We start from the raw sequence: 20,525 nt of genomic DNA on the forward strand, positions 1-20,525 counted from the left end.
AAAAAATAAAATATTTATCTTAAAAAACAATGAACTACATGCTATTGAAAAAATATTTTTGATAAAAATAATATTTTCAAAACAAAAAATCAGTGCAAATAGTAGTATTACATTTTTGCAAATCTCTTTAATGTCTGACTATATTAGTTTGCGAGGGCTGCCATAACAAAATACCACAGACTAGGTGGCTTAAACAACATAAACTTACTTCTCACAGTTCTGGAGGTCAGAAACCCAAGATCTAGGTGACTGCAGGGTTGATTTCTCCTGAGGCCTCTCCCCTTGGCTTGCTGGTAGCCACCCTCTTGCTGCCTCTTCACATTGTTGTCTCTTTGTATGTGCACCTTTGGTGTCTCTCTGTGCATCCAAATCTCTTCTTCTGAAAAGGACACCAGTCAGATTGGATTAGAGCCCATGCTAACAGTCTCATTTGAACTTATCACCGCTCTAAAGGCCCTATCACCAGAGTCATATTTTGGGGTACTGGCAATTAGGGCTTCAACATATGAATGTGGGGAAAACACAATTCAGTCAATAACAATATCTGAATAGAATATAGCTGAATTCTCAGATCTCTTTCATTAAGTTTTTTGCAACATCACGTCATGTAGTTTCTGAAAAATACCAATCTACTCTCATGAGAAAAATGAGAGTGAATGGGTAAATAATGTTTTAGAACTATTATGAAAATTGTTTTGAGAACCACTGCTCTAGGGTAACCACTGAAATAATACATGAGTATATAATTGAATAGAGTAGAAAATGAGATAATGAAAAATATCTGATGAATCCAAAGAAAAACCAGGAGAAATAAAAGAAGAAACAGATAAAACAAATAGAAAATAAATAACAAAATGACAGACTTACACCCAAACATATTAGTAATTATATTAAATATAAATAGATTAAACATTCCAATTAAAATACAAAGATTATCCGACTAGATAAAAATAAGACCCAAATATATACTGCTTACAACAGACACACTTTAAATACATGGACACAGGTTTAAAATAAAAAGAATGGAAAAAAGTTGTACCATGTATATTTGTTTTCTACTGCTGCATAACACATTAATGCAAGTAGTAGCTTAAAACAACTACTTATTAGTGTACTGCTCTGTAGATCAGAAGTCCAAGCATGTCGTTGCTGAATCTCTGCTTGGGTTTCAAACATCAAGGAGTCAGCTGGATTATCTGGAGACTGGAGAAGAATCTGCTTTTGAGTTCACTCAATCTGTTAGCAAAATTCAGTTCCTTGAAGTTATAGGACTGAGGTCCCTGTTTCTTTGCTGGCTGTCAGCCACAAAGTGCTCTCAGTTCCTAACTGATGCCCACATTCTTTGTCACATAGCCCCTATATCTTCAAAGCTAGCAATGAAGAATGTCACTCACACTGAATCCCCTCAATATGTCAAGTCTCTTTGACCTGAAAGAAGTCCATAATTTTAAAGGTCTGACTCAATTAGGTCAGGCCCACTGAGGGAAATTTCCTTATCTTTGAGGTGATTTGGGACCTTAATTACATCTGTAAAATCCCTTCACAAAAGCAGCTAGATTAGTGTTTGATGGAATAACTTCAAATTTCTTGCATACCAAGGGCTGAGAATTGAGGGCCCATTTAAGAATTCTGCTTAAAACACCATGTGTACACACTAACCAAAAGAAAATTGCTTGGGCTATATTAATATCAGAAAATTAGAATTTGTAACAGAAAATATTACTAAAGATAGAGAAGAATACTTAACATTAATAGTCAACTCAACAAGATATAGATATAACAATCCTAAATTTATATGCATTGAATAATATATTTCAAAATATTTAAATCAAACTGCTGGAAAAAGAAGAAAAAGGTAAATCCACAATCATACAAGTTGGAGATTTGAAGACCCCATTCTTAGTAGCTGGTAGAACAAGCAGAAAAATAAATCACTAAGAATATAGAAGATTTGAAGAATGCTACTAATGTGATCTAATTAATATTTATAGACTATAACATCTCACTGCAGAAATTTTGAGTGGAAATTCTTATTTCCACACAATTTTCATGTGAACATTGAGTATTTACCAAAATGCTGGGCCATAAAGTATCAACAAATTTCTAATGATTGAAATAATACAGTTTGTTCTTTGATCACAGTGGAAATTTTAAACTAAAAAACTGTAATAAATAAAGAGAAAACCCACATATTGTCTAAAATTAAGCAAAACATTTATAAATAAATCAAGGGTTAAGGTAGAAATGATAATGGCACTTAGAAAATATTTTTAATTGAATGATAATACAACATATTAAAATCTATGAACCAAAAAATTAACTAAAAAATGGATCATAGACCTACATATAAAATCTAAAATCATATAAATTCTAAAAGAAAACATAGGAGAAAATACTTAAGGACCTTAGGGTAAGTGAAGATTTCTTAGGACCCAAAAAATGTGCTCCATAAAAAAGAAATGTTAAACTGATATCCTTTAAAATAAAAACATCTTCTCTTCAAAAGACACCACTAAGAAAGTTGAAAGGAAAGCCAAAGGCTGGAAGAAAATATTTGCAACACATATATCTGACAAAGGACTTGTCTCTAGACTATATCATGATGGTGATGATGATTATAACAATAACCTAATTTAAATGGGCAAAAAATTTAAACAGATGCTTCACAAAAGAAAGACATAAATGGTCACTAAACACATGAAAATGTTCAATACCGTTCATCTTCAGAGAAATGAAAACTAAAACTATGAAATACTACTATACATGTTAGAAAAACTAAAATTAACGACTTATAATATCACGAGTTGGCAAGCCTAGGAGGAAAACTCATACATTGTTGGTGGGTTGCAAAATAGTACGAACACTTTGGAAAACAACTTGGCAGTTTCTAAAATTATAGGTTAACCATATGACCCAGAAATTCCAAACTTAGGTATTTATAAATGAAAATATGTCTGCACAAAATTTGTTCATGAATGTTAACAGCAAGTTTATTCATAATAGCCCCAAACTGGAAACAATCCAAATGTCCATCAATGGGTGAATGAATAAATTGTGGTATATTGATACATGGGAAGTCAACCATCAATAAAAGGGAATGAAGTACTAGGTAATACACACGTGAATGATCTCAGAATTGATGTTGAGTAAAAGAAGGTAGACACAAAACAGTATATAATTCCATTTACATGAAAATATAGAAAATAATATTTAATACATAGTGACAGAAAACAGATTAATGGTTTCTTGGAGTTAGAGGTGGTGAGAATTTTCTGGGAAAGGGTACAAGAAATTTTTTGGGTGATGAAAATATTCCTTATTTTAGTGGTGGTGATTTAGTGGTGATTTTAGTGGTGGTTATACAGATATGTAAATTTGCCAAAGTTTATTAAAATGTAAAGTTAAATTTGGTACAATTTATTATTGTGTCAATAAAGGTGACAAAAACCTCTATTGGATAAAACTAAATAGGTACTTATAGAGGAATTCAGAATGTTAAATACAAATATAAGCCAAAAAGAAAGGTTGAAAGTTAATTATCTAAGATTTCAAGAATATAGGAATAAAACAACATCAGTGAATCATATTCAAATAAAGTGAAAAGAAGGAAATAAAAGAGCATGAATCAATGAAAAAGAAATTAGCTGTATAGTAGTTGAGGTGGTTTCTTAAAAAGATTAATAAAGTATTAAATTCCTAGAAAGCCCAATCAAGAAAACAAAAAGAGGGCACACAAATTACCAATGCCAAGACTGAAAAGGGAACATCACTTGAGATCCTACAGATATTAAAATTTAAAGAGCAGATATTATGAATTATTTAAGACAATAATTAAATATTTCAATAATATGATATGGACAAATTAAAAACTGACACAAGAGATAGAAAATCTCAATAGTCTTATGTTTATCAAAGTAATTAAATCTATAATTTAAAACTTTCCTACAAAGAAAATTCCTGGCTCAGATAGCTTTACTGGTGATTTTTACAGAAAACATTTATGAAAAACAATACTAACACCAGTAATACCAATCTTACACACACTCTTCCAGAGGACAAAAAAAGGAAGCAACTCTCAATTCATTTTATGAGCCCAGCATTATTCTAATACTAAACCTTTACAAACCTACTACATTTTGGGAAAGAAACATACAAGACAATATGGACACAGACATAAACTCCTACAGAAAAGTTTGAAAATCTAATTCAACAATATATTTAAAAGATACTGTATAATGAGCAGTTGGAATCTATTCCAGGAATACAAAGTTGCCTTAACATTCAAAAATCAATCCACACAGATGAACTTTGGGGACATTATGCTAAATGAAATAAGCCAGTCCCAACAAATGAATATTTATATGAGATACCTAAAGTAGTCAAACTCATAGAGACAAGAAGTAGAATGGTAGTTTCCAGGAGGTACGGGGAGGGGGATACGGAGAGTTATTGTTTAAGGGGTATTGAGTTTCAGCTTAGAGAGATGAGTTTTGGATATGGATGGTGGTGATGGTTGCACAACAATATGAATGTAATCATAACACTGAACTGTACACTTAAAAATGGTCAAGATGGTAAATTTTATGTTAAGTGCATTTTATCACAATTTTTAAAATTAAAAAAAATCTATCCATATAAATCAACCACATTAACAGACCATATGGTCATCTCAATAGTTGCAAAAATATGTATTTGATGAAATTCAACACCTGTCCATGAAAAAATATCTCAGCAAACTAGGATTTAAGGGGAATTTCATTGATCTGATAGAAATTATCTATAAACAAATTTATATCTCATTTCACACCTAATGGTAAAATGTTTAAGGTTTTCCTTTAGATTTAGGGAAAAAGGCAAAGATGTCCATAATCACTACACATGGAGGTCCTAGGCAGCATAATCAAGTTTTAAAAAATGCTATAACGATTAGAAAGAATGAAGTAAAAAGATGTTATTGCAGATGTGTACAGAGAAAGTCCAAAAGAATGAACACATTATTAAAATTAGCAAGTGAATTTAGCAAGGTCACTGGATATAAGGTCAGTTTAAAAAAATCTATTACATATAATATATACTATACATATTATAAATGTAATGTTATGTTATATATACTGTAACAATATACTATATGTACCAAAAATCACAAAAGATGATAGTATTTATAATAACATCTAAATATCAAATACATGGGACTAACCTAATAAAAATGCTCAAACTTTTACACTGAAAAAATATAAAAATTGCTGAAATTACAAGATATAAATGAAAAAGTGTAGCATGCTCATAGATTGGATATCTCAATATTGTTAAGGTGCCCATTCTCCCAAAATTATATAGCTGATGCAATGCCCATGAAAATCCCAAATTTTTGGCATACAGTAGTTGAAAAAAATCATTCAAAAAATATATGAAGATGCTAACGACCTAGAATTGCAGTGACAATTTTGAACGAGAACAAAATTAGAAGACATATACTGCCAGATGCTAAGACTTACCATGTTTCCCCGAAAATAAGACCTAGCTGGACAATCAGCTCTAATGCATCTTTAAATATAGAGCAAAAATTAATATAAGACCTGGTATTATATCATATTATTATATTATAGTACTACAAGTCTGTTTTCACTAAGAACCTTTTGTGTTCAATAGAACAATGAAACAGGATAATCTAGAAATACACCCTCACATAATATGATCATCTGATATAGCATAAGGGTACCACTGCAACCCAAGAGGGACGGGAGACGATGGTCTGTTCATTAAATGATGTTGAATAAATCGTGTATGTGAATGGAAAATATTTTGACCTTTACCCCACACCATACATAAAAATTAATTTCAGATTGTAGACCTAAAAGTAAAAACAGTAGATATGCAGAATAAAATGTAAGAAAAAAATCTTTATGACCTTGGGTTAAGAAAAGATTTCTTAAACTGGGCACATAAAGCACTTATAAAACAAATGACTAATTACTCTTCATCAAAATTAAAGACTTCAATTCATCAAAAAATTTATTTAGAGATAAAAGGCAAGCTGCAAGATAGGGAGATATTTGTAATGCAAGTATCTGAAAAATACCTTGTACACAGAATATTAAGGAACAAAAGAGTTTCCAATAAAAATATGGGCAAAAGTCTTGCACATGCAATTCTCAAGAGGATATTGAAAAGCTGATCAACACCTAAAAGGGGTCTCAACATTATTAGTCCCTAAGGAAATGGAAATTATACCTATGCTGAGATAACAAATTACACACTAGAACCAGGCTTTTGCACCTTACCACTCCTTTGAAACTGCTGTAGTAAAGGTGGCCTGTATCTTCAATGGACACTTTTCAGTTTTTAAGTCATTTGAACCTGCTGACCATGCTCCTCTTCTTGAAATGCTTGGCTCTGAGACAGGGATCGGAGGCTGGGTTTAGGTGTGGTGAGAGTTAGGCGGTAGAAAGGAATAGCCAATAGAGTTGACATCGTCAAGTCAACTGTTTGACAGCAGGGTTTAATTTTTCCCCCCAATTACAGTTGACATTCATTATTATGTTTCAGATGTACAGCATAGAGGTTAGACAACTATATAAGTTACTAGGTGATCCCAATAAATTTAGTACCCACATGACACATACATAACTGTAACAATATTAACTATATTTTCTATACTGTACTTTATATCCCTGTGACTATTTTGTAACAACAGCAGGGTTTTCTAAGGGTAGTATTTCAAGGTCTAACCCTCAAACTTTCCGATCAGGAAGTAGTACATTGTATCCAAAGAAGATGAGTCTCTTGGCAAGTTAATAAATTTCACTATCAAAATTCAATCAGAAGTGGTCATTTCAACGACAATGTCAAATTATTCATTTATGATGGGAGATAGCTCACATCATTCATCCAACATCTTCTTCCCAATGTTAAATAGATATTTGTCTATTGTATACATTGTAAGAGGGGTATTTTTCTTTCCTTCAGTCTCCATTGAAGCATAGCTCATCATGCCTTGTCCTTTTTGGATACCAGGTCCACGGTGTTAGAGCTTTCTAGTATCAGGTCCACAGCCTCTGGATTCCCACACTGAATCTAGGACTCTCTTAGTATTCCCAGAATTTCCACGCTTTCATTGTGGACTTGGGAGTTCCTGGCTATTTCCCCTCTCTATACTCCACAATGTTCTGTGAGGCTATACACAGAACTTTTTACCACGACCTTTACTTTTGCACCATGTTGAAAGTGGAACTTCTCTCTGAGGCTTGTGGTCTTCTCTATAACCTGGATACAAGTCTAGATATTCTTGGACACGTTTTCCAGCTATACGAAATTTCTATTATCTTTTCCAAATGAAACAGGGTGGGAGGAGTAAGGTGTTGGGTAACTTCTTTGGAATCAAGGCAGCATCAAAACTAATTCCCAAGTTCTTAGATCCATGACCGCCCTTCCCCCACCAATGCACATCCAGTGCCTAGGGTGATTCCTGGTATATAACAGGTGTCCAATAAATTAGCTTTTTCCTGTTTATGTAAATATTACATGCTTATTAGAAAGAAAAACTTAAAAGTACAGAAAAGCGCAGGAAAGTCAAAGAAACAAAAAATATCTGATACTTCCCCAACTCTGAAGTAACCATCGTTAATGCTTTGGAGACTATTTTCATTCACGGCTCTCAAAAGTTCACACAAATATATAGTTTTACATATAGTTTTATACCATACATGCTGCACTTACATTTTTATTTTTTCCCAGTCTTTTCCCCTACTTATCTCCCAACTTCTCTTCTTCTCCTCTCTTCAAATTAACCAATATTAACAGTATGGTGTATATTCTTCCATATTTGTTTCTGTGCTCATCTAATCACATAATACACATAAATACATAAGTGGGTTAACCATTTAACAAAAATGAAATATTGTACACATACCTACTTGTAATAAAGCAATTCCTTGTCATAAGTTGTGGAAAAACCTTGAAATCAACTAGTGTACATATAATTCGTTTTAAAAATTACTCTCATACTATTCCATATACCAGGGTATATCACAATTCATCCAACCATTCACCTATTAATGGCCATTTATTTTGTCTCCAGTTGGGTTTCTTCTTTGCCTCTACAAACAATACTTCAATAAACATCCTTATTTCTGTTTATTCTTTGCATTGATGCTGTTAATTATATAGGACAGATTCCCAAAAGTGAGACTTCTGGGTCAAAACATTTAAAAAGTTTTATTTAAAAAATTAAATGTGTATTTCTGGACTGCTGGTGGAAATAAAAGTTGATATAACCTTTTGGTAAGAGTACATGGTTTCCCAAACCCCACTAACAAAAGATCTCTAAATTTGCTAATTTCATGAAGTGAAAGTTAGATCTGATTGGATGTTTTAATTTGCATTTCCCTGAGTTTTATTTAGATTCATAATATTTCACAGGTTAGTGATCATTTGGAGTTGCTTTTCTATCAATAGCTCTCCAGTCCAGATGGGTTAAAGACTTCAATGTAAAAAATAAAATGATCAAAATCTTAGAAACAGATTTAGGAGACTATGTATAAACTAGGGGTTAAGGAGACTCTTTTAACTAAAAGAGTAAATAAAGAATTTTAAAAAGAAAAGGTATACTTTACAATAAAAATTTTTTAAAAAAATGTGGTGACTTCTTTTACCATATAAAAAAAGTACAAAGACAAATGCTAGATTAAGAAAAACATCTGCAACGCACATGACAAATGATTAATACCTAAAATACATAAAGAGCACCTCCAGATTTATAAGACAGACAAATCAATAGAAAAATAGCCAAAAAATATATAGGCAATTCATTGAAAATAATTTGTTAAATGAATAATGTATGAAATCTGGATGAAAGTTTTCATTTGTACATTTCATTCTATCGTGAGTTTTCTTATAACTTCTAAGATTTAATATGATTAAATGCTTTTCCTCATACATGTTTATAGTGTCTTTTATGGTGTATTTTCTGGCAAATTGCTTCTGAAAGTCTTCCCACATTCATTAAATATACAGTTTATTCTTCTTCTTGTGGAGTAGACATCTGGATGATGATTTATTATTCTCTACATTAACTGAGGTTCTCTTTGATGTATTTTTTGATGTACAGTAAGGCTTGAGCTACTCCTGAAGGCTTTTCCACATTCACTACATTTATAGGGCTTTTCTCCAGTATGCATCCTCAGATGTACAGTAAAGTCTGAATTAGTTCTGAAGGCTTTTCCACATTCTTCACATTTATAGGGCTTCTCCCCAGTATGAATTCTCTGATGTAGAGTTAGCTGTGATAGAGTAATACAACCTTTTCCACATTCTTTACATGTATAGGGTTTTTCTCCAGTATGTGTTCTCCAATGCACTGTAAGGTATGAACCCCTCCTAAAGGCTTTTCCACAGACATCACATTTATAGGGTTTCTCTCCACTATGTATTTTCTGATGTTCTGTGACATGTACCATCTGACTAAATGCTTTCCCACAGTCATTACATTTAAATGGTTTCTCTCCAGTATGTGTTCTCTGATGGGTATTAAATCCTGAGTTACTTGTGAAAACTTTCCCACATTCATTACATTTATAGGGTTTTTCTCCAGTATGCCTTCTTTGATGCACAGTAAGCTGTGATGTATTAGTGAAAGCTTTCTCACATTCATTACATTTATATGGTTTTTCTCCAGTATGGGTCCTTTGATGTACAATAAGGTATGACTTAGTCCTGAAGGATTTTCCACAATCACAGCACTTATAGGGTTTCACTCCAGTATGAATTTTCTGATGCTCCTTGAGATTTACCATTTTGGTGAATGCTCTCTCACAGTCAGTACATTTATATGGTTTCTCTCCAGTATGAATCCTTTGATGTACAGTTAAGTGTGATTTTATTCTGAAAGATTCCCCACATTCATTACATAGATAAGGTTTCTCTTCAGTATGAATTCGTTGATGTATAATTAGAGATGAAGAACGCATGAAGGCCTTTCCACATTCATTACATTTATAAGGTTTCTCTCCTGTATGCATTCTGTGGTGTACAGTAAGGCATGAATAATTAATGAATGCTTTCCCACATTCATTACATTTATAGGGTTTTTCTCCTGTGTGAATTCTCTGATGTTCTGTGAAATTTGCTATACGATTGAATGCTTTCCCACATTCATTACATTCATAGGGTTTTTCCCCAGTATGAGTTCTTATATGTACAATAAGGCTTGAATTGCTTCTATAGGCTTTTCCACATTCATTACATCTAAAGGGTTTCTCTCCAGTATGAATTCTCTGATGAACGTTAAAAATTGTGGTATTCTTGAAGGATTTCCCACACTCATTGCATTTATATGGTTTCTCCTCAGTATGGGTCTTCTGATGTACACTAAGATAAGACTTATTCCTGAAGGCTTTCCCACAATCATTACATTTGTAGGGTTTCTCTCCATTGTGAGTTTCTTGATGTCGTGCAAGTTTTGATTTATCACTAAAAGCTTTTCCACATTCACTACACTTATAGGGCTTCTCTCCAGTTTGAATTCTCTGGTGCTGATTAAGGCGGGCACACTGGCTAAAAGATTTTCCACAGACATTGCATTGATAAGGTTTCTCCTTAGTATGAATTCTCTGATGTACCATAAGCGATGAAGAAGCAATAAAGGTCTTTCCACATTCGTTACATTTATAGGGTTTTTCTCCAGTGTGAATTTTTTTATGTTGACTAAGATATGAAGGCTGACTGAACATTTTCCCACATTCATTACATTCATAAGGTTTTTCTTTAGTGTGAGTTCTCTGATGTTGAATGAGTAATGACCTATAACGAAAGGCCTTTTCACAGGTACTACATTTATAGGGTTTTTCTTTATTATTGTTTTTTCCCCCTAAAGTAAGTTCTGAAGTAGGCCTTACAGCTCTGCTGCCTTCTGTATCCTTGCAATTTTTCTTCTCCAAATGCGTATCTGTATTCAAATTTAAATTCTCTGTGAAATTGTCCTCATGTGTTTGGCATTTTCTATGGGGTTCTTCTGTGATAACTCCTCGTTCTGGAAAAACGATAGACCCAAATCTAAAGCCTCTTTGACCAGTGGCAATTTTCTTGTGTATAACTATTCTCTGGCTCTGACTCTCCTGACTATTTTGCAGTCTTGATATCCTGTCATTCCATTTCCATAATCCTCCCATTCTGGAGTTCCATAGACCATTCTCTGCGAGTTTCTCTACTATAGTCTCCTGTAATAAATCTTCAGAGATATCCTCTATTACTATTGCATTCTTGGTTGCAGGTTTGGTCTCCAACTCTGGGGGGAAAAAGAAAAGTCAAATGAGCCCATGTCCTAAGTTGGGGAGCTCTCACTAAACTGAATACTAAAAAGGGAAACTTGGGTTGATAATAAATATGTGGTTTTAACTGCTTGCAAACTGGCCTTGTTTTCTAGGAAGAAAGAGGTAGAGTTAAGGGAGGCTGCTAGAGCAAAGAACGAAAGTAGTAAATTCAAGGAGTAGCTCCTCTATGAAAAAAAAAATCATTCATGGTAAAGCTCCTAGAATCTAAGTCTCTCAAATATTTCTTTTTTCATTCCGTTTAGTCAACTTGTTTAGAGAGCATTCTTCATAAGTTGTGACTACCTTGCTTCTCATTTACTCCACAAACCAGATATTTGCCCCCAACCATACTTTCTATCTTTCTATTTATTTTAATTCTTTGCTGACTAGCTAATTTTTCTTTCTTTTTAAATTTTTCATTCTTTTTTTTTTTTTTTTTTTTTTTTGGGGGGGGGAAGTGAGGGCATTCTCAAATTTCCCTGTCACAGTAGCTATTCAAGTCTTTGTTACATAACTTTTAAAAAAACTTTTAGGGAAAAGGACACTAACCTTTCAGAAAACAGGCTGAACTACAAACTAGTCAAAATTAATTTTTGTGGTTATTGATATTTCAAATAGTGATAATTATTAGAAATAGTTTTATAACCTTTTTATGTCTTGAGAACATTTCTGACAGTTTGTCAAAATTCATTTTTTGCATATGCAACTTAATATTTCACTTTTTAAAACCTTTTATGCTTTTATATTTCTAATTCATTTATAGGTAATTGTATCTAAATACTTAAAAAGAAATTAGATCAAAATCTTTTGTGGATAGAATGGTTTTATGACTTTAAAACTTATGGTATGGACGCACAGGGCTGGTCCAAGACTTGAATTCAGGGCCAACAAAGAAGAAAACCCTATAATGCAAGCATTAAAACTTAGCTCATTTAAATGCCTAGTTGAATCAAGGTGACTAAAGATTGTTAGAGCCTCATATCCTAGCAGCTCACCAAAAAACAAACATTAATCCTCTATGTAAAGAGACTACATAATCCAGAACCTCAAATTATTGTTATAGGTTTTCACATGCAGTGCCTGACAATGAAAAATATCAGGCATACAAAGACATAAAAATAATATGAGAAAAAACTCAAGAACAAAACATAATAAAAATAGATCTAAAAGGGATCCAAATAATTGAGGTCTTAGACATGAACTTTTAAAATAACCATGATTAATATATTGAAGAAAACAAGACAAGATTAATAATGTCACCAAATAATTGGAAAGTATAAAATAAGAACAAAATGGTAATTCTGGAAAATAAACAAATTAAGAACTAAGGATAGGCTAAAAGCAGATAAGGCATGTGAAAGTGTTAGCAAAATGGGAAATAGGTCAGTAGAATATATCTACACTGAAGCACAGAATGATGAAAAACTTGAAAACATTATTTTAAAAAGCATATGAGACACAAAGGATAGAATAAAAAAGTCTATCACAGGTGTAAACAAGAGCCCTAGAAGGCTAGAAGGAGAAGAGAGGATGGGATACAAGCAAATTCAAAGAAATAATGCCCAAGGATTTTTCAAAACAGATAAAAAAAATATCAAGTCACATGTTCTACAAACCAAATGAATTCTATGTAGGAGTAATACAAAGAAAACTATACAGTGGTAAAACTGTTGAAAATTAAATCTTTTAAAATTTTAAGGCACACAGTGGTAAAACTGTTGAAAATTAAATCTTTTAATTTTCAGCCAGCAGTGGCAAAAAAAGACATTTCCTTCAAGGAGTGAGAGATCAGAGGTTACAAATTACAGCCAAATCCGGCTCACTGTATGTTTTTGTATGGCCAGGAAGAATAGTTTTTGTATTTTAAAATGGGTGAAAAATATACCAAAAGAATAATGTATTGTGACACAGTAAAACTATATGAAATTCAAATTTCTGTGTCCATAAATGAAGGTTTAGCAAAACACAGCCATATTCTTTGTTTAAAATATTGTCCGTGGATGCTTTTGTGCTATAATGAAGAATTGAGTCATTGCTATAGAGACATTAAAGTCCTACAAAGCCTAAAATACCCACTTCTCACAAAAGGTTTGCTAACTCCTAAATCAGAGAGATGGCTGACTTCTCAACAGATTCTATGTAATAAGACAGAAAACAATGGAATGATACCACCAAAATGCTGAAAGAATATAAATGCCAACCTAAAATTCTAAATTTACCAAAAATATCATTTAAAAATAAAGGCTAAATATCCCATAGTCAACACATTTATAAACGTATCTCCATTCTTAACAACAACCATCTCATTTTGATTCATAACCTGAAGTTCAACATGGTTAACTAAAGCTCATAAATGACAGATCCAGGTTTGAATCCAGGTGTTAAAAGTGAGAACTCTACCTTCATTATAATCCTTGTCATAATTGAGTATCACCATGGTTCCAGATACCTATGCTCACCAGGCCTCTTATTTCTTTAGTTCTGGTGGCTAGAATCCAGTTTCTTAATAGTCTCCAGCCTTCCTCCCTTAACTTCCCATGTGCTGAAGGTTCTTATTCAGTTTTCCTATCTCTTTTCCTTTTAGAGATGGGCCTTTTGCCTCCAAACACAGCTCAGTGGTTTAAAATATACCACCTAGTCAGACATCTTGCCTTGTAGAACTTCACTATTATGTCAGACTCTCAGAGGTAGACATTGTGTTCTTACTGGATTTTCCTGAGGCCTGTGCCCTTGGAATTACCCCTCTTTCAACTTATTTCCAGGTTGTGGTCCCGTCTCCTTTTCTCTGAAGCATAGTGACAAGAACACAGACTTAGTTATACATATTAATTTCCAAATACCAGTTGTGACAATAATTGTACGCATTTTACTGCTTTGAGCTTCAGTTTCTTGCTGTTAAACAGAGGTACATGTCTACTATATAGAGTTATTTTAAAGGTCACATTCAATGAAATTATATAAGTAAATTTCCTAGAAGAATGCCAGTAATAGATGTCTAATAAATTGTGACTGTTATTATCATTGTTACAATATAATTTTCTTAATGTATGGACCCAAGTTATTCGGGGAAAAATAAGTGTCCTTTGGCCAATGTGTTTTGTCATGCCTCCTTGAGATATGAGAAATACAAGCATATTAAAGGTATTGAGATATTTTTTAGTAAATTTACTAATATCCCACATAACACACAGAATAAACTTTGGGAAACCTTGTCCTCAGAGAAGTCATCCATTGTCTTCCATTTGCTCTTCTGAATATGGAACCCATGCCACAAGCACCAATATTCTATTAATTTATAGTGGCACTAGAAGTTACCATAAAATAAATGCCATGGGTCATACTAGTAAGATATGCCTGGTCAAAGTCAAGAACACTGACTAATGATGAAATGTCTAAAGCAAATATATCTTGACAAAAATTATTTCAATTTTAGAACACAACAAGTTAAAAGAATGAGGTTAAATAAAGACATATTTAGGCAAAAAGAAAAATGGAGAGAATATAACACAAGCAGATTGCAATAAAAGAAAACATTAAAGGGCATTCTTTAAGCAGAAAAAAAATAATTCTCGGTAGAAGCCCAGAAAAGCAGAGAAAAAAAAATGAAGAGAAAGGTCAGGTAAAAATATAGGTAAATCTTAATGAATATTGACTGCACATAACATTAATAATAATGTCTGATGAGATTTGACATATATAAACGGAATTAAAATATACAACTTCAGTAACATATAAATGAAATGAAGTCAAATGAAATAAGCTGTTCTAAGATACTTATATTGATTAGAAAGAGGGAAAATCTATATTATTTGTTTGTTAACCACTAAACAAATAATTTAAAATTTATAATTATCAAGTGATTATAGAGGGAAATAAAATAAATGATATATCTAAAGGAAGACATGCATGGGGAGGAAAAGAATACAGAACAGGCAAAATATTTTCATAGTTAGATGGTAGATTTAAATATTACATAACTGTATTATGTACAAATGGACTAAATATCCTAAAAGATACAGACTGTCAGATCAGTTAAAACAAAAACCTAACAATATGCTTCTTACAAGAGAAATACAAAATAAGAGTACATATAAAAGATTACAGTGAACAGATGAAAAAAGATATACCATATATACAATAACTAAAAGAGTGATGCTATAGTAATATTAATATCAGGCAAAAGAGACTTTACAGCAAAAATCATTAACAGAAATTTAAAAAGACACTTCATAATGATAAAAGGTCGAATTTGTCAGAAAGATATAATAGTTCTAACTTTGTATTTACCTAATAATGCAGTTTCAAAACACATAAAGGAAAAAATTAAAGGAAATAAAATAAGAAAATCTACAGTCATACTGGGGGACTTAAATTTTTTTTTCTCAATAAGCGATAGAATTAGCGGACAATTAGTAAGTACATAGATTTTAGCAACATAATTAACAAATGACATCTAGAACTGCACTCAGTATCTATAGATCACACATTTTTCCAACTGCACACAAAATATTTATGAAAATTGGCCATGTGGTAAAGCACATTTTAAGAAATTTGCAAAGACTGAAATCGTACAGAATGTTTTTTCTGACTACAGTAGCATTTAAGGTGTAACAAGATTACTAGAAAACTCCCATACGGTAAAAAATTTTAAAAAATGCTTCTCTAATGAATGTCAACTATAATTTAATATATAGTACATATATATTATATATTATATATATTATATATATAATATGTAATGTTTATTATTATATATATTATATATATATATTATATAATATATGTAGGATCACAGGATGTGGAGCACAGCATAGGGAATAGAGTCAATGGAATTGTAACAGCTGTATATGATGTCAGAGGGGTAGTAGATTGGGGAAGGGTGGGTTATTACTTTGTGAGGGGTGTAAATGTGTAACTATTACATTGTTTTGTACACCTGAAACTAATAAAAAAAAAAGAAGGGAAAAATGCTTCTCAATAACCTGAGGGCCAAAGACATCACAATGGAAATTATCAAATACTTTGAACTCAATAATTATGAAGGTACTACATAAAAAAGGGGTGACATAGTCTTGATAGCTTTAAATACATTAGAAAAAAAGAATGGCTGAAAATCAATGATATAAGTATTCAACTTAAGAAGTTAGAAAAGATCAGCAAATTAAACCCTAAGAAGGTAAAAAATAGTGAAATAAGAAAGCAATGAAATAAATCAAACACACAATAGAAATGATAAAAATTATTCTTTAAAAGCCAAATGAGACTGATAAACCCTAGCAAGACTGATTAAAAGAGAGAAGACAAAAAATGAATATCAGAAATGAAAAGGGAGATATCACTTCAGAATCACATAGCCATTTAAAAGATAGAGGAGAACATGCCAAAAAATTTAAATTTTAGGTTAAATGGATCAATTCCTAGATAAATGTAATTTACTAAACTGAAACAAAAAGAAATAGGAAATACAAATAGTTCTATAACTACAAAAGGAATAGAAGCTGTAATTAAACACCTTCCACAATAAAAACTTCAGGTCAACATGGCTTCCCTGGTGAACTCCATGTACTAGAAAATGTATAACTTTCACTCTTCTCTCACAATTTTTTATTGTCCTCACAATAAGCTCATGGCCTTACTTTGGCTCATGGCCATAATATTTTACTGAGAATACAGAAGCTATCATAATAAAATGCCTCTATCACCAGTCAACCTATATCTGCCTGCACCCAACTTCTCCATCTTTCCTAATGTTATAATAGAGGAGGTGGCTTCCCTGCCTATCAAATGTAAATCCCTCCATTCCCATTCTAGATTTTAATTCCCTTTCACCTTCTCACACACTTTAGTTCTTCAGTGATCCCATCATTGTCTTGTTACATCAATTTCTCCCTCTCCTTTGGGGCATCATTCCCATCAGCACTCAAACATGTCATAAGAACTCCCATCTCAAAAATATAACAAAAGAATTTTTTCTTAATCCCGTACTTTCCTCTAGCTACTGCTCAATTTCTATTTCCCTCTTCATGGCAGGGAGGGAACCCTTCTCTAAACAGTCATCTAAAGCTATCTCCAATGTCTACTTTTCATTCACTCTTTAAAAAATATATAATATTTGATATATAAAAACAATACATATAACACATATGCAAGTTATGGATGACATCATAATAAAATGAATACTCAAATGAACTAGAATCCACTTATTTTTTTCCATCTCCACTATCACCCTAATCAAAATTACTACTGTCTCTTGCCTAGACTATTCTTAATTGATTACCTGACTTATGCCCTTAAATTCAATTTCCATAAACAGAGTTATGAGTTATTTCCTCAAATTCCTTGATTAAAATCTTTCAGTGCCTTCACACTCACTTTGATTAAAATCCAAACTCCTTACCACAGTCTACAAATCCCTGAAGAGGCAATCTCCTGTCTAATTCTCTAATCTTATTCTATACCAGTCTCCCTCTCATTTATGCTGCAGTCACAGCAGCTTCCTTCGATTTCTAGAACACATTGCATTCTTTTCTGTATCAAGTTATTTACCTGGAATGCTCTCTTTTGCTCTTCCCATGGCTGGCTTCTTCTGATTGATCAAATTGCAGCTTAAATGTCACGTCCTCAGAAAACCTCTCTGAGCACACTATCTGAAGGAGGCACCCTCATTCTCCCTCCCAATTACTCTTTCATATCCCCCAGTTTATCTCATAGCTAAAAGTTATTACAACCACTATTTAGCTTGTTTTTGTTTATTTACTTGTTATTTATCGATTTCTCAAAATTTAATCTTCATGAGGGCAGGGACCTGGTCCATCCATCTTACTTACTGGAAACCTAGTATTTAACTGCATATATAGCGGACTCCATTTTAAAACTAATCTGCCTGAATCCCTGACCCCTCTCCCCTTTCCCTCCGGGTGGAGTATGGAAAGTGTACATTGACTCTGGGTTATTTGTGAATGCTTCCTCCTGGGCAAGGTGCCCTCAATGTTATCTCACCCCCATACCAGAGTCCCCAGTATCTGGTCCCTTTCCCCTTGAACACCCCTGTATTCCTTCCAGAGGCCTAGGTCCACTTCTTAGGTGGGTATAAAATGGTGGTCTTGTGGGTGAATGGGGCAGGGATCCATTTTGTCCTGCTGCCACCCAGGACTGTGTTTCTGTAAGTAAGTTTCCTATTAAAACTGTTTAAACCAACCAGCTATACTTGTGGGCTTTGTTCTTTGGCCTCTTGGATTCTTTCACATTTGGGGGCTGCTTTCCATACACGGCCTTTTTAGGAAACACTAACCCAGTGCACAGTATACAGATGTCAATACATATTGATTAAATAAATACAGTATTTTGATTCACAACTTATCTCTTGTTTGTATTCTCAATTAGTTAAGAACCTGTAGGAAGGGAAGACGGTTCCCCCAAAGCTACAGCAGGCTTATAAATGAAGTTAAATAATGAATAAGTAGGTTTAGCTTAAAAAAAAATCAGAGCAGATTCTCAAGAAAACATTTTCAAGAAAATTAATGAAGGAAAGAGATGTCAGATAATGAACAATTTACACAAATGGTTTAAACAAAGAAAAAATACACATTTAACTGGAAAGAATAGAACTGAAGGGGATATTTTATGCATGTTTGAAATGAAAAAGGAATAAAGGAACAATTATGAAAATCATGAACCCAAGAAAGCAAAATAGGATGGCATGGAAATGAAAAGTAGAGGACAGAGAGAGGGGGAGAGGGAAAAAGAGAGGGAAATGGAGGGAGAAAGAGAGGGAAGGAAAGAGAGAGAGAAGGAGGTATATGTTAGAATCTTTTCCTTTGAGATAGCTTTGAGCAAAGATAATCCTTCCTGCCAAATATTTCAGATATTCTGCTTCATCCACAGAATAAATCCCATCCTCCTGGTTATTAACTCACCTGCATAGGGGATTCTTGAAATTTCTCTCACTACCACCCATGGTCCTTTTCCATCCTCCAAATGAGCTATCATGTCTGGTTTGGAAACTGCAAGCCCTGTTCAGAGAAAAATAAATGGGATTTGATTGTGCCTATGAGCAAGAACTACTGCCAAATTCAGTCTCATTTCTTTCTTTTTTTTTTAAATAATATTTTTTTGAACGATTTTATTGGGGAAAGGGAACAGGACTTTATTGGGGTACAGCGTGTACTTCCAGGACTTTTCTTTCCAAGTCAAGTTGTTGTCCTTTCAATCTTAGTTGTAGAGGGTGCTGTTCAGCTTCAAGTTGTTGTCTTTTTCAGTCTTAGTTGTGGGGGACACAGCTCAGCTCCAGGTCATTTGCTGTTGCTAGTTGCAGGGGGCGCAGCCTACTATCCCTTGTGGGAGTCGAACCTGCAACCTTGTGGTTGAGAGGATGCGCTCCAACCAACTGAGCTATCTGGGAGCTCAGCGGCAGCTCAGCTCAAGGTGCCATGTTCAATCTTAGTTGCAGGGGGCGCTGCCCACCATCCCTTGCGGGACTCGAGGAATCGAACTGGCAACCTTGTGGTTGAGAGCCCATGCTCCAACCAACTGAGCCATCTGGGAGGCAGCTCAGCTCAAGGTGCCCTGTTCAATCTTAGTTGCAGGGGGCTGAGCCCACCATCCCTTGCGGGATTCGGAGGAGTTGAACTGGCAACCTTGTGGTTGAGAGCCCACTGGCCCATGTGGGAATCGAACCCGCAGCCTTCGGAGTTAGGAGCACAGAGCTCCAACCGCCTGAGCCACTGGGCCTACCCTCAGTCTCATTTCTTAATCTCCTGTGCAGAGTAGCACTATAGGAAGTTCTAGAGATGCACTATTCAAGATAGTTGCCAATGGCCACATGTGGTATTTCCATTTGAATTTAGTTAAAATTATGTAAAATTTAAAATTCAGTTCTTCAATTGGACTAGCCAGATTTCAAATGCTCAATAGCCACAAGCGGCTAGTGCTTGCCATATGGGACAGCACAGACATAGAACATTCCCATCATAGCAGAACATTCTATTGTACAGTGGTGTCGTAGAGAATTACAACGGTATCTCCATGAAGCTCAACACTATGACCCCAAGTTTGCTGGGATAACAGATCATGGGAATAATCTGAGTTTTTTTAAAAAAGGAACATATTTGTTACTTTCTTTTTAGAGATACTGGTAACTTTCATTTATGGAAGTCACTAGGAAAAAACGTTCATCCTAAATCTGAGGGACTGTCAATAATCTCCAAGATTCCAATGAAA

General features: G+C 33.6%; 1 protein-coding gene across 4 annotated transcripts in view; it reads right to left on the minus strand.

The window, feature by feature from the left end:
• Positions 1 to 107: 107 nt before the first annotated feature.
• Positions 108 to 20,525, minus strand: part of ZNF624 (zinc finger protein 624) — a 31,792-nt gene continuing 11,374 nt past the window's right edge. For all 4 annotated transcript variants that reach the window (XM_019757403.3, XM_074320335.2, XM_074320336.2 and 1 more), the window contains 2 exons: positions 19,223 to 19,318; positions 108 to 11,281 (listed from right to left, as the gene is read on the minus strand). In XM_019757403.3, the coding sequence (XP_019612962.3) occupies positions 9,063 to 11,281; positions 19,223 to 19,318 (2,315 nt within the window). In that variant the 3' untranslated portion in view covers positions 108 to 9,062. The remainder of the gene's footprint in view (positions 11,282 to 19,222; positions 19,319 to 20,525) is intronic.

Source organism: Rhinolophus sinicus, chromosome 12 (genome assembly GCF_057876585.1).
Source record: "Rhinolophus sinicus isolate RSI-liver-muscle chromosome 12, RSI-T2T, whole genome shotgun sequence".
Lineage (NCBI taxonomy): Eukaryota > Metazoa > Chordata > Mammalia > Chiroptera > Rhinolophidae > Rhinolophus > Rhinolophus sinicus.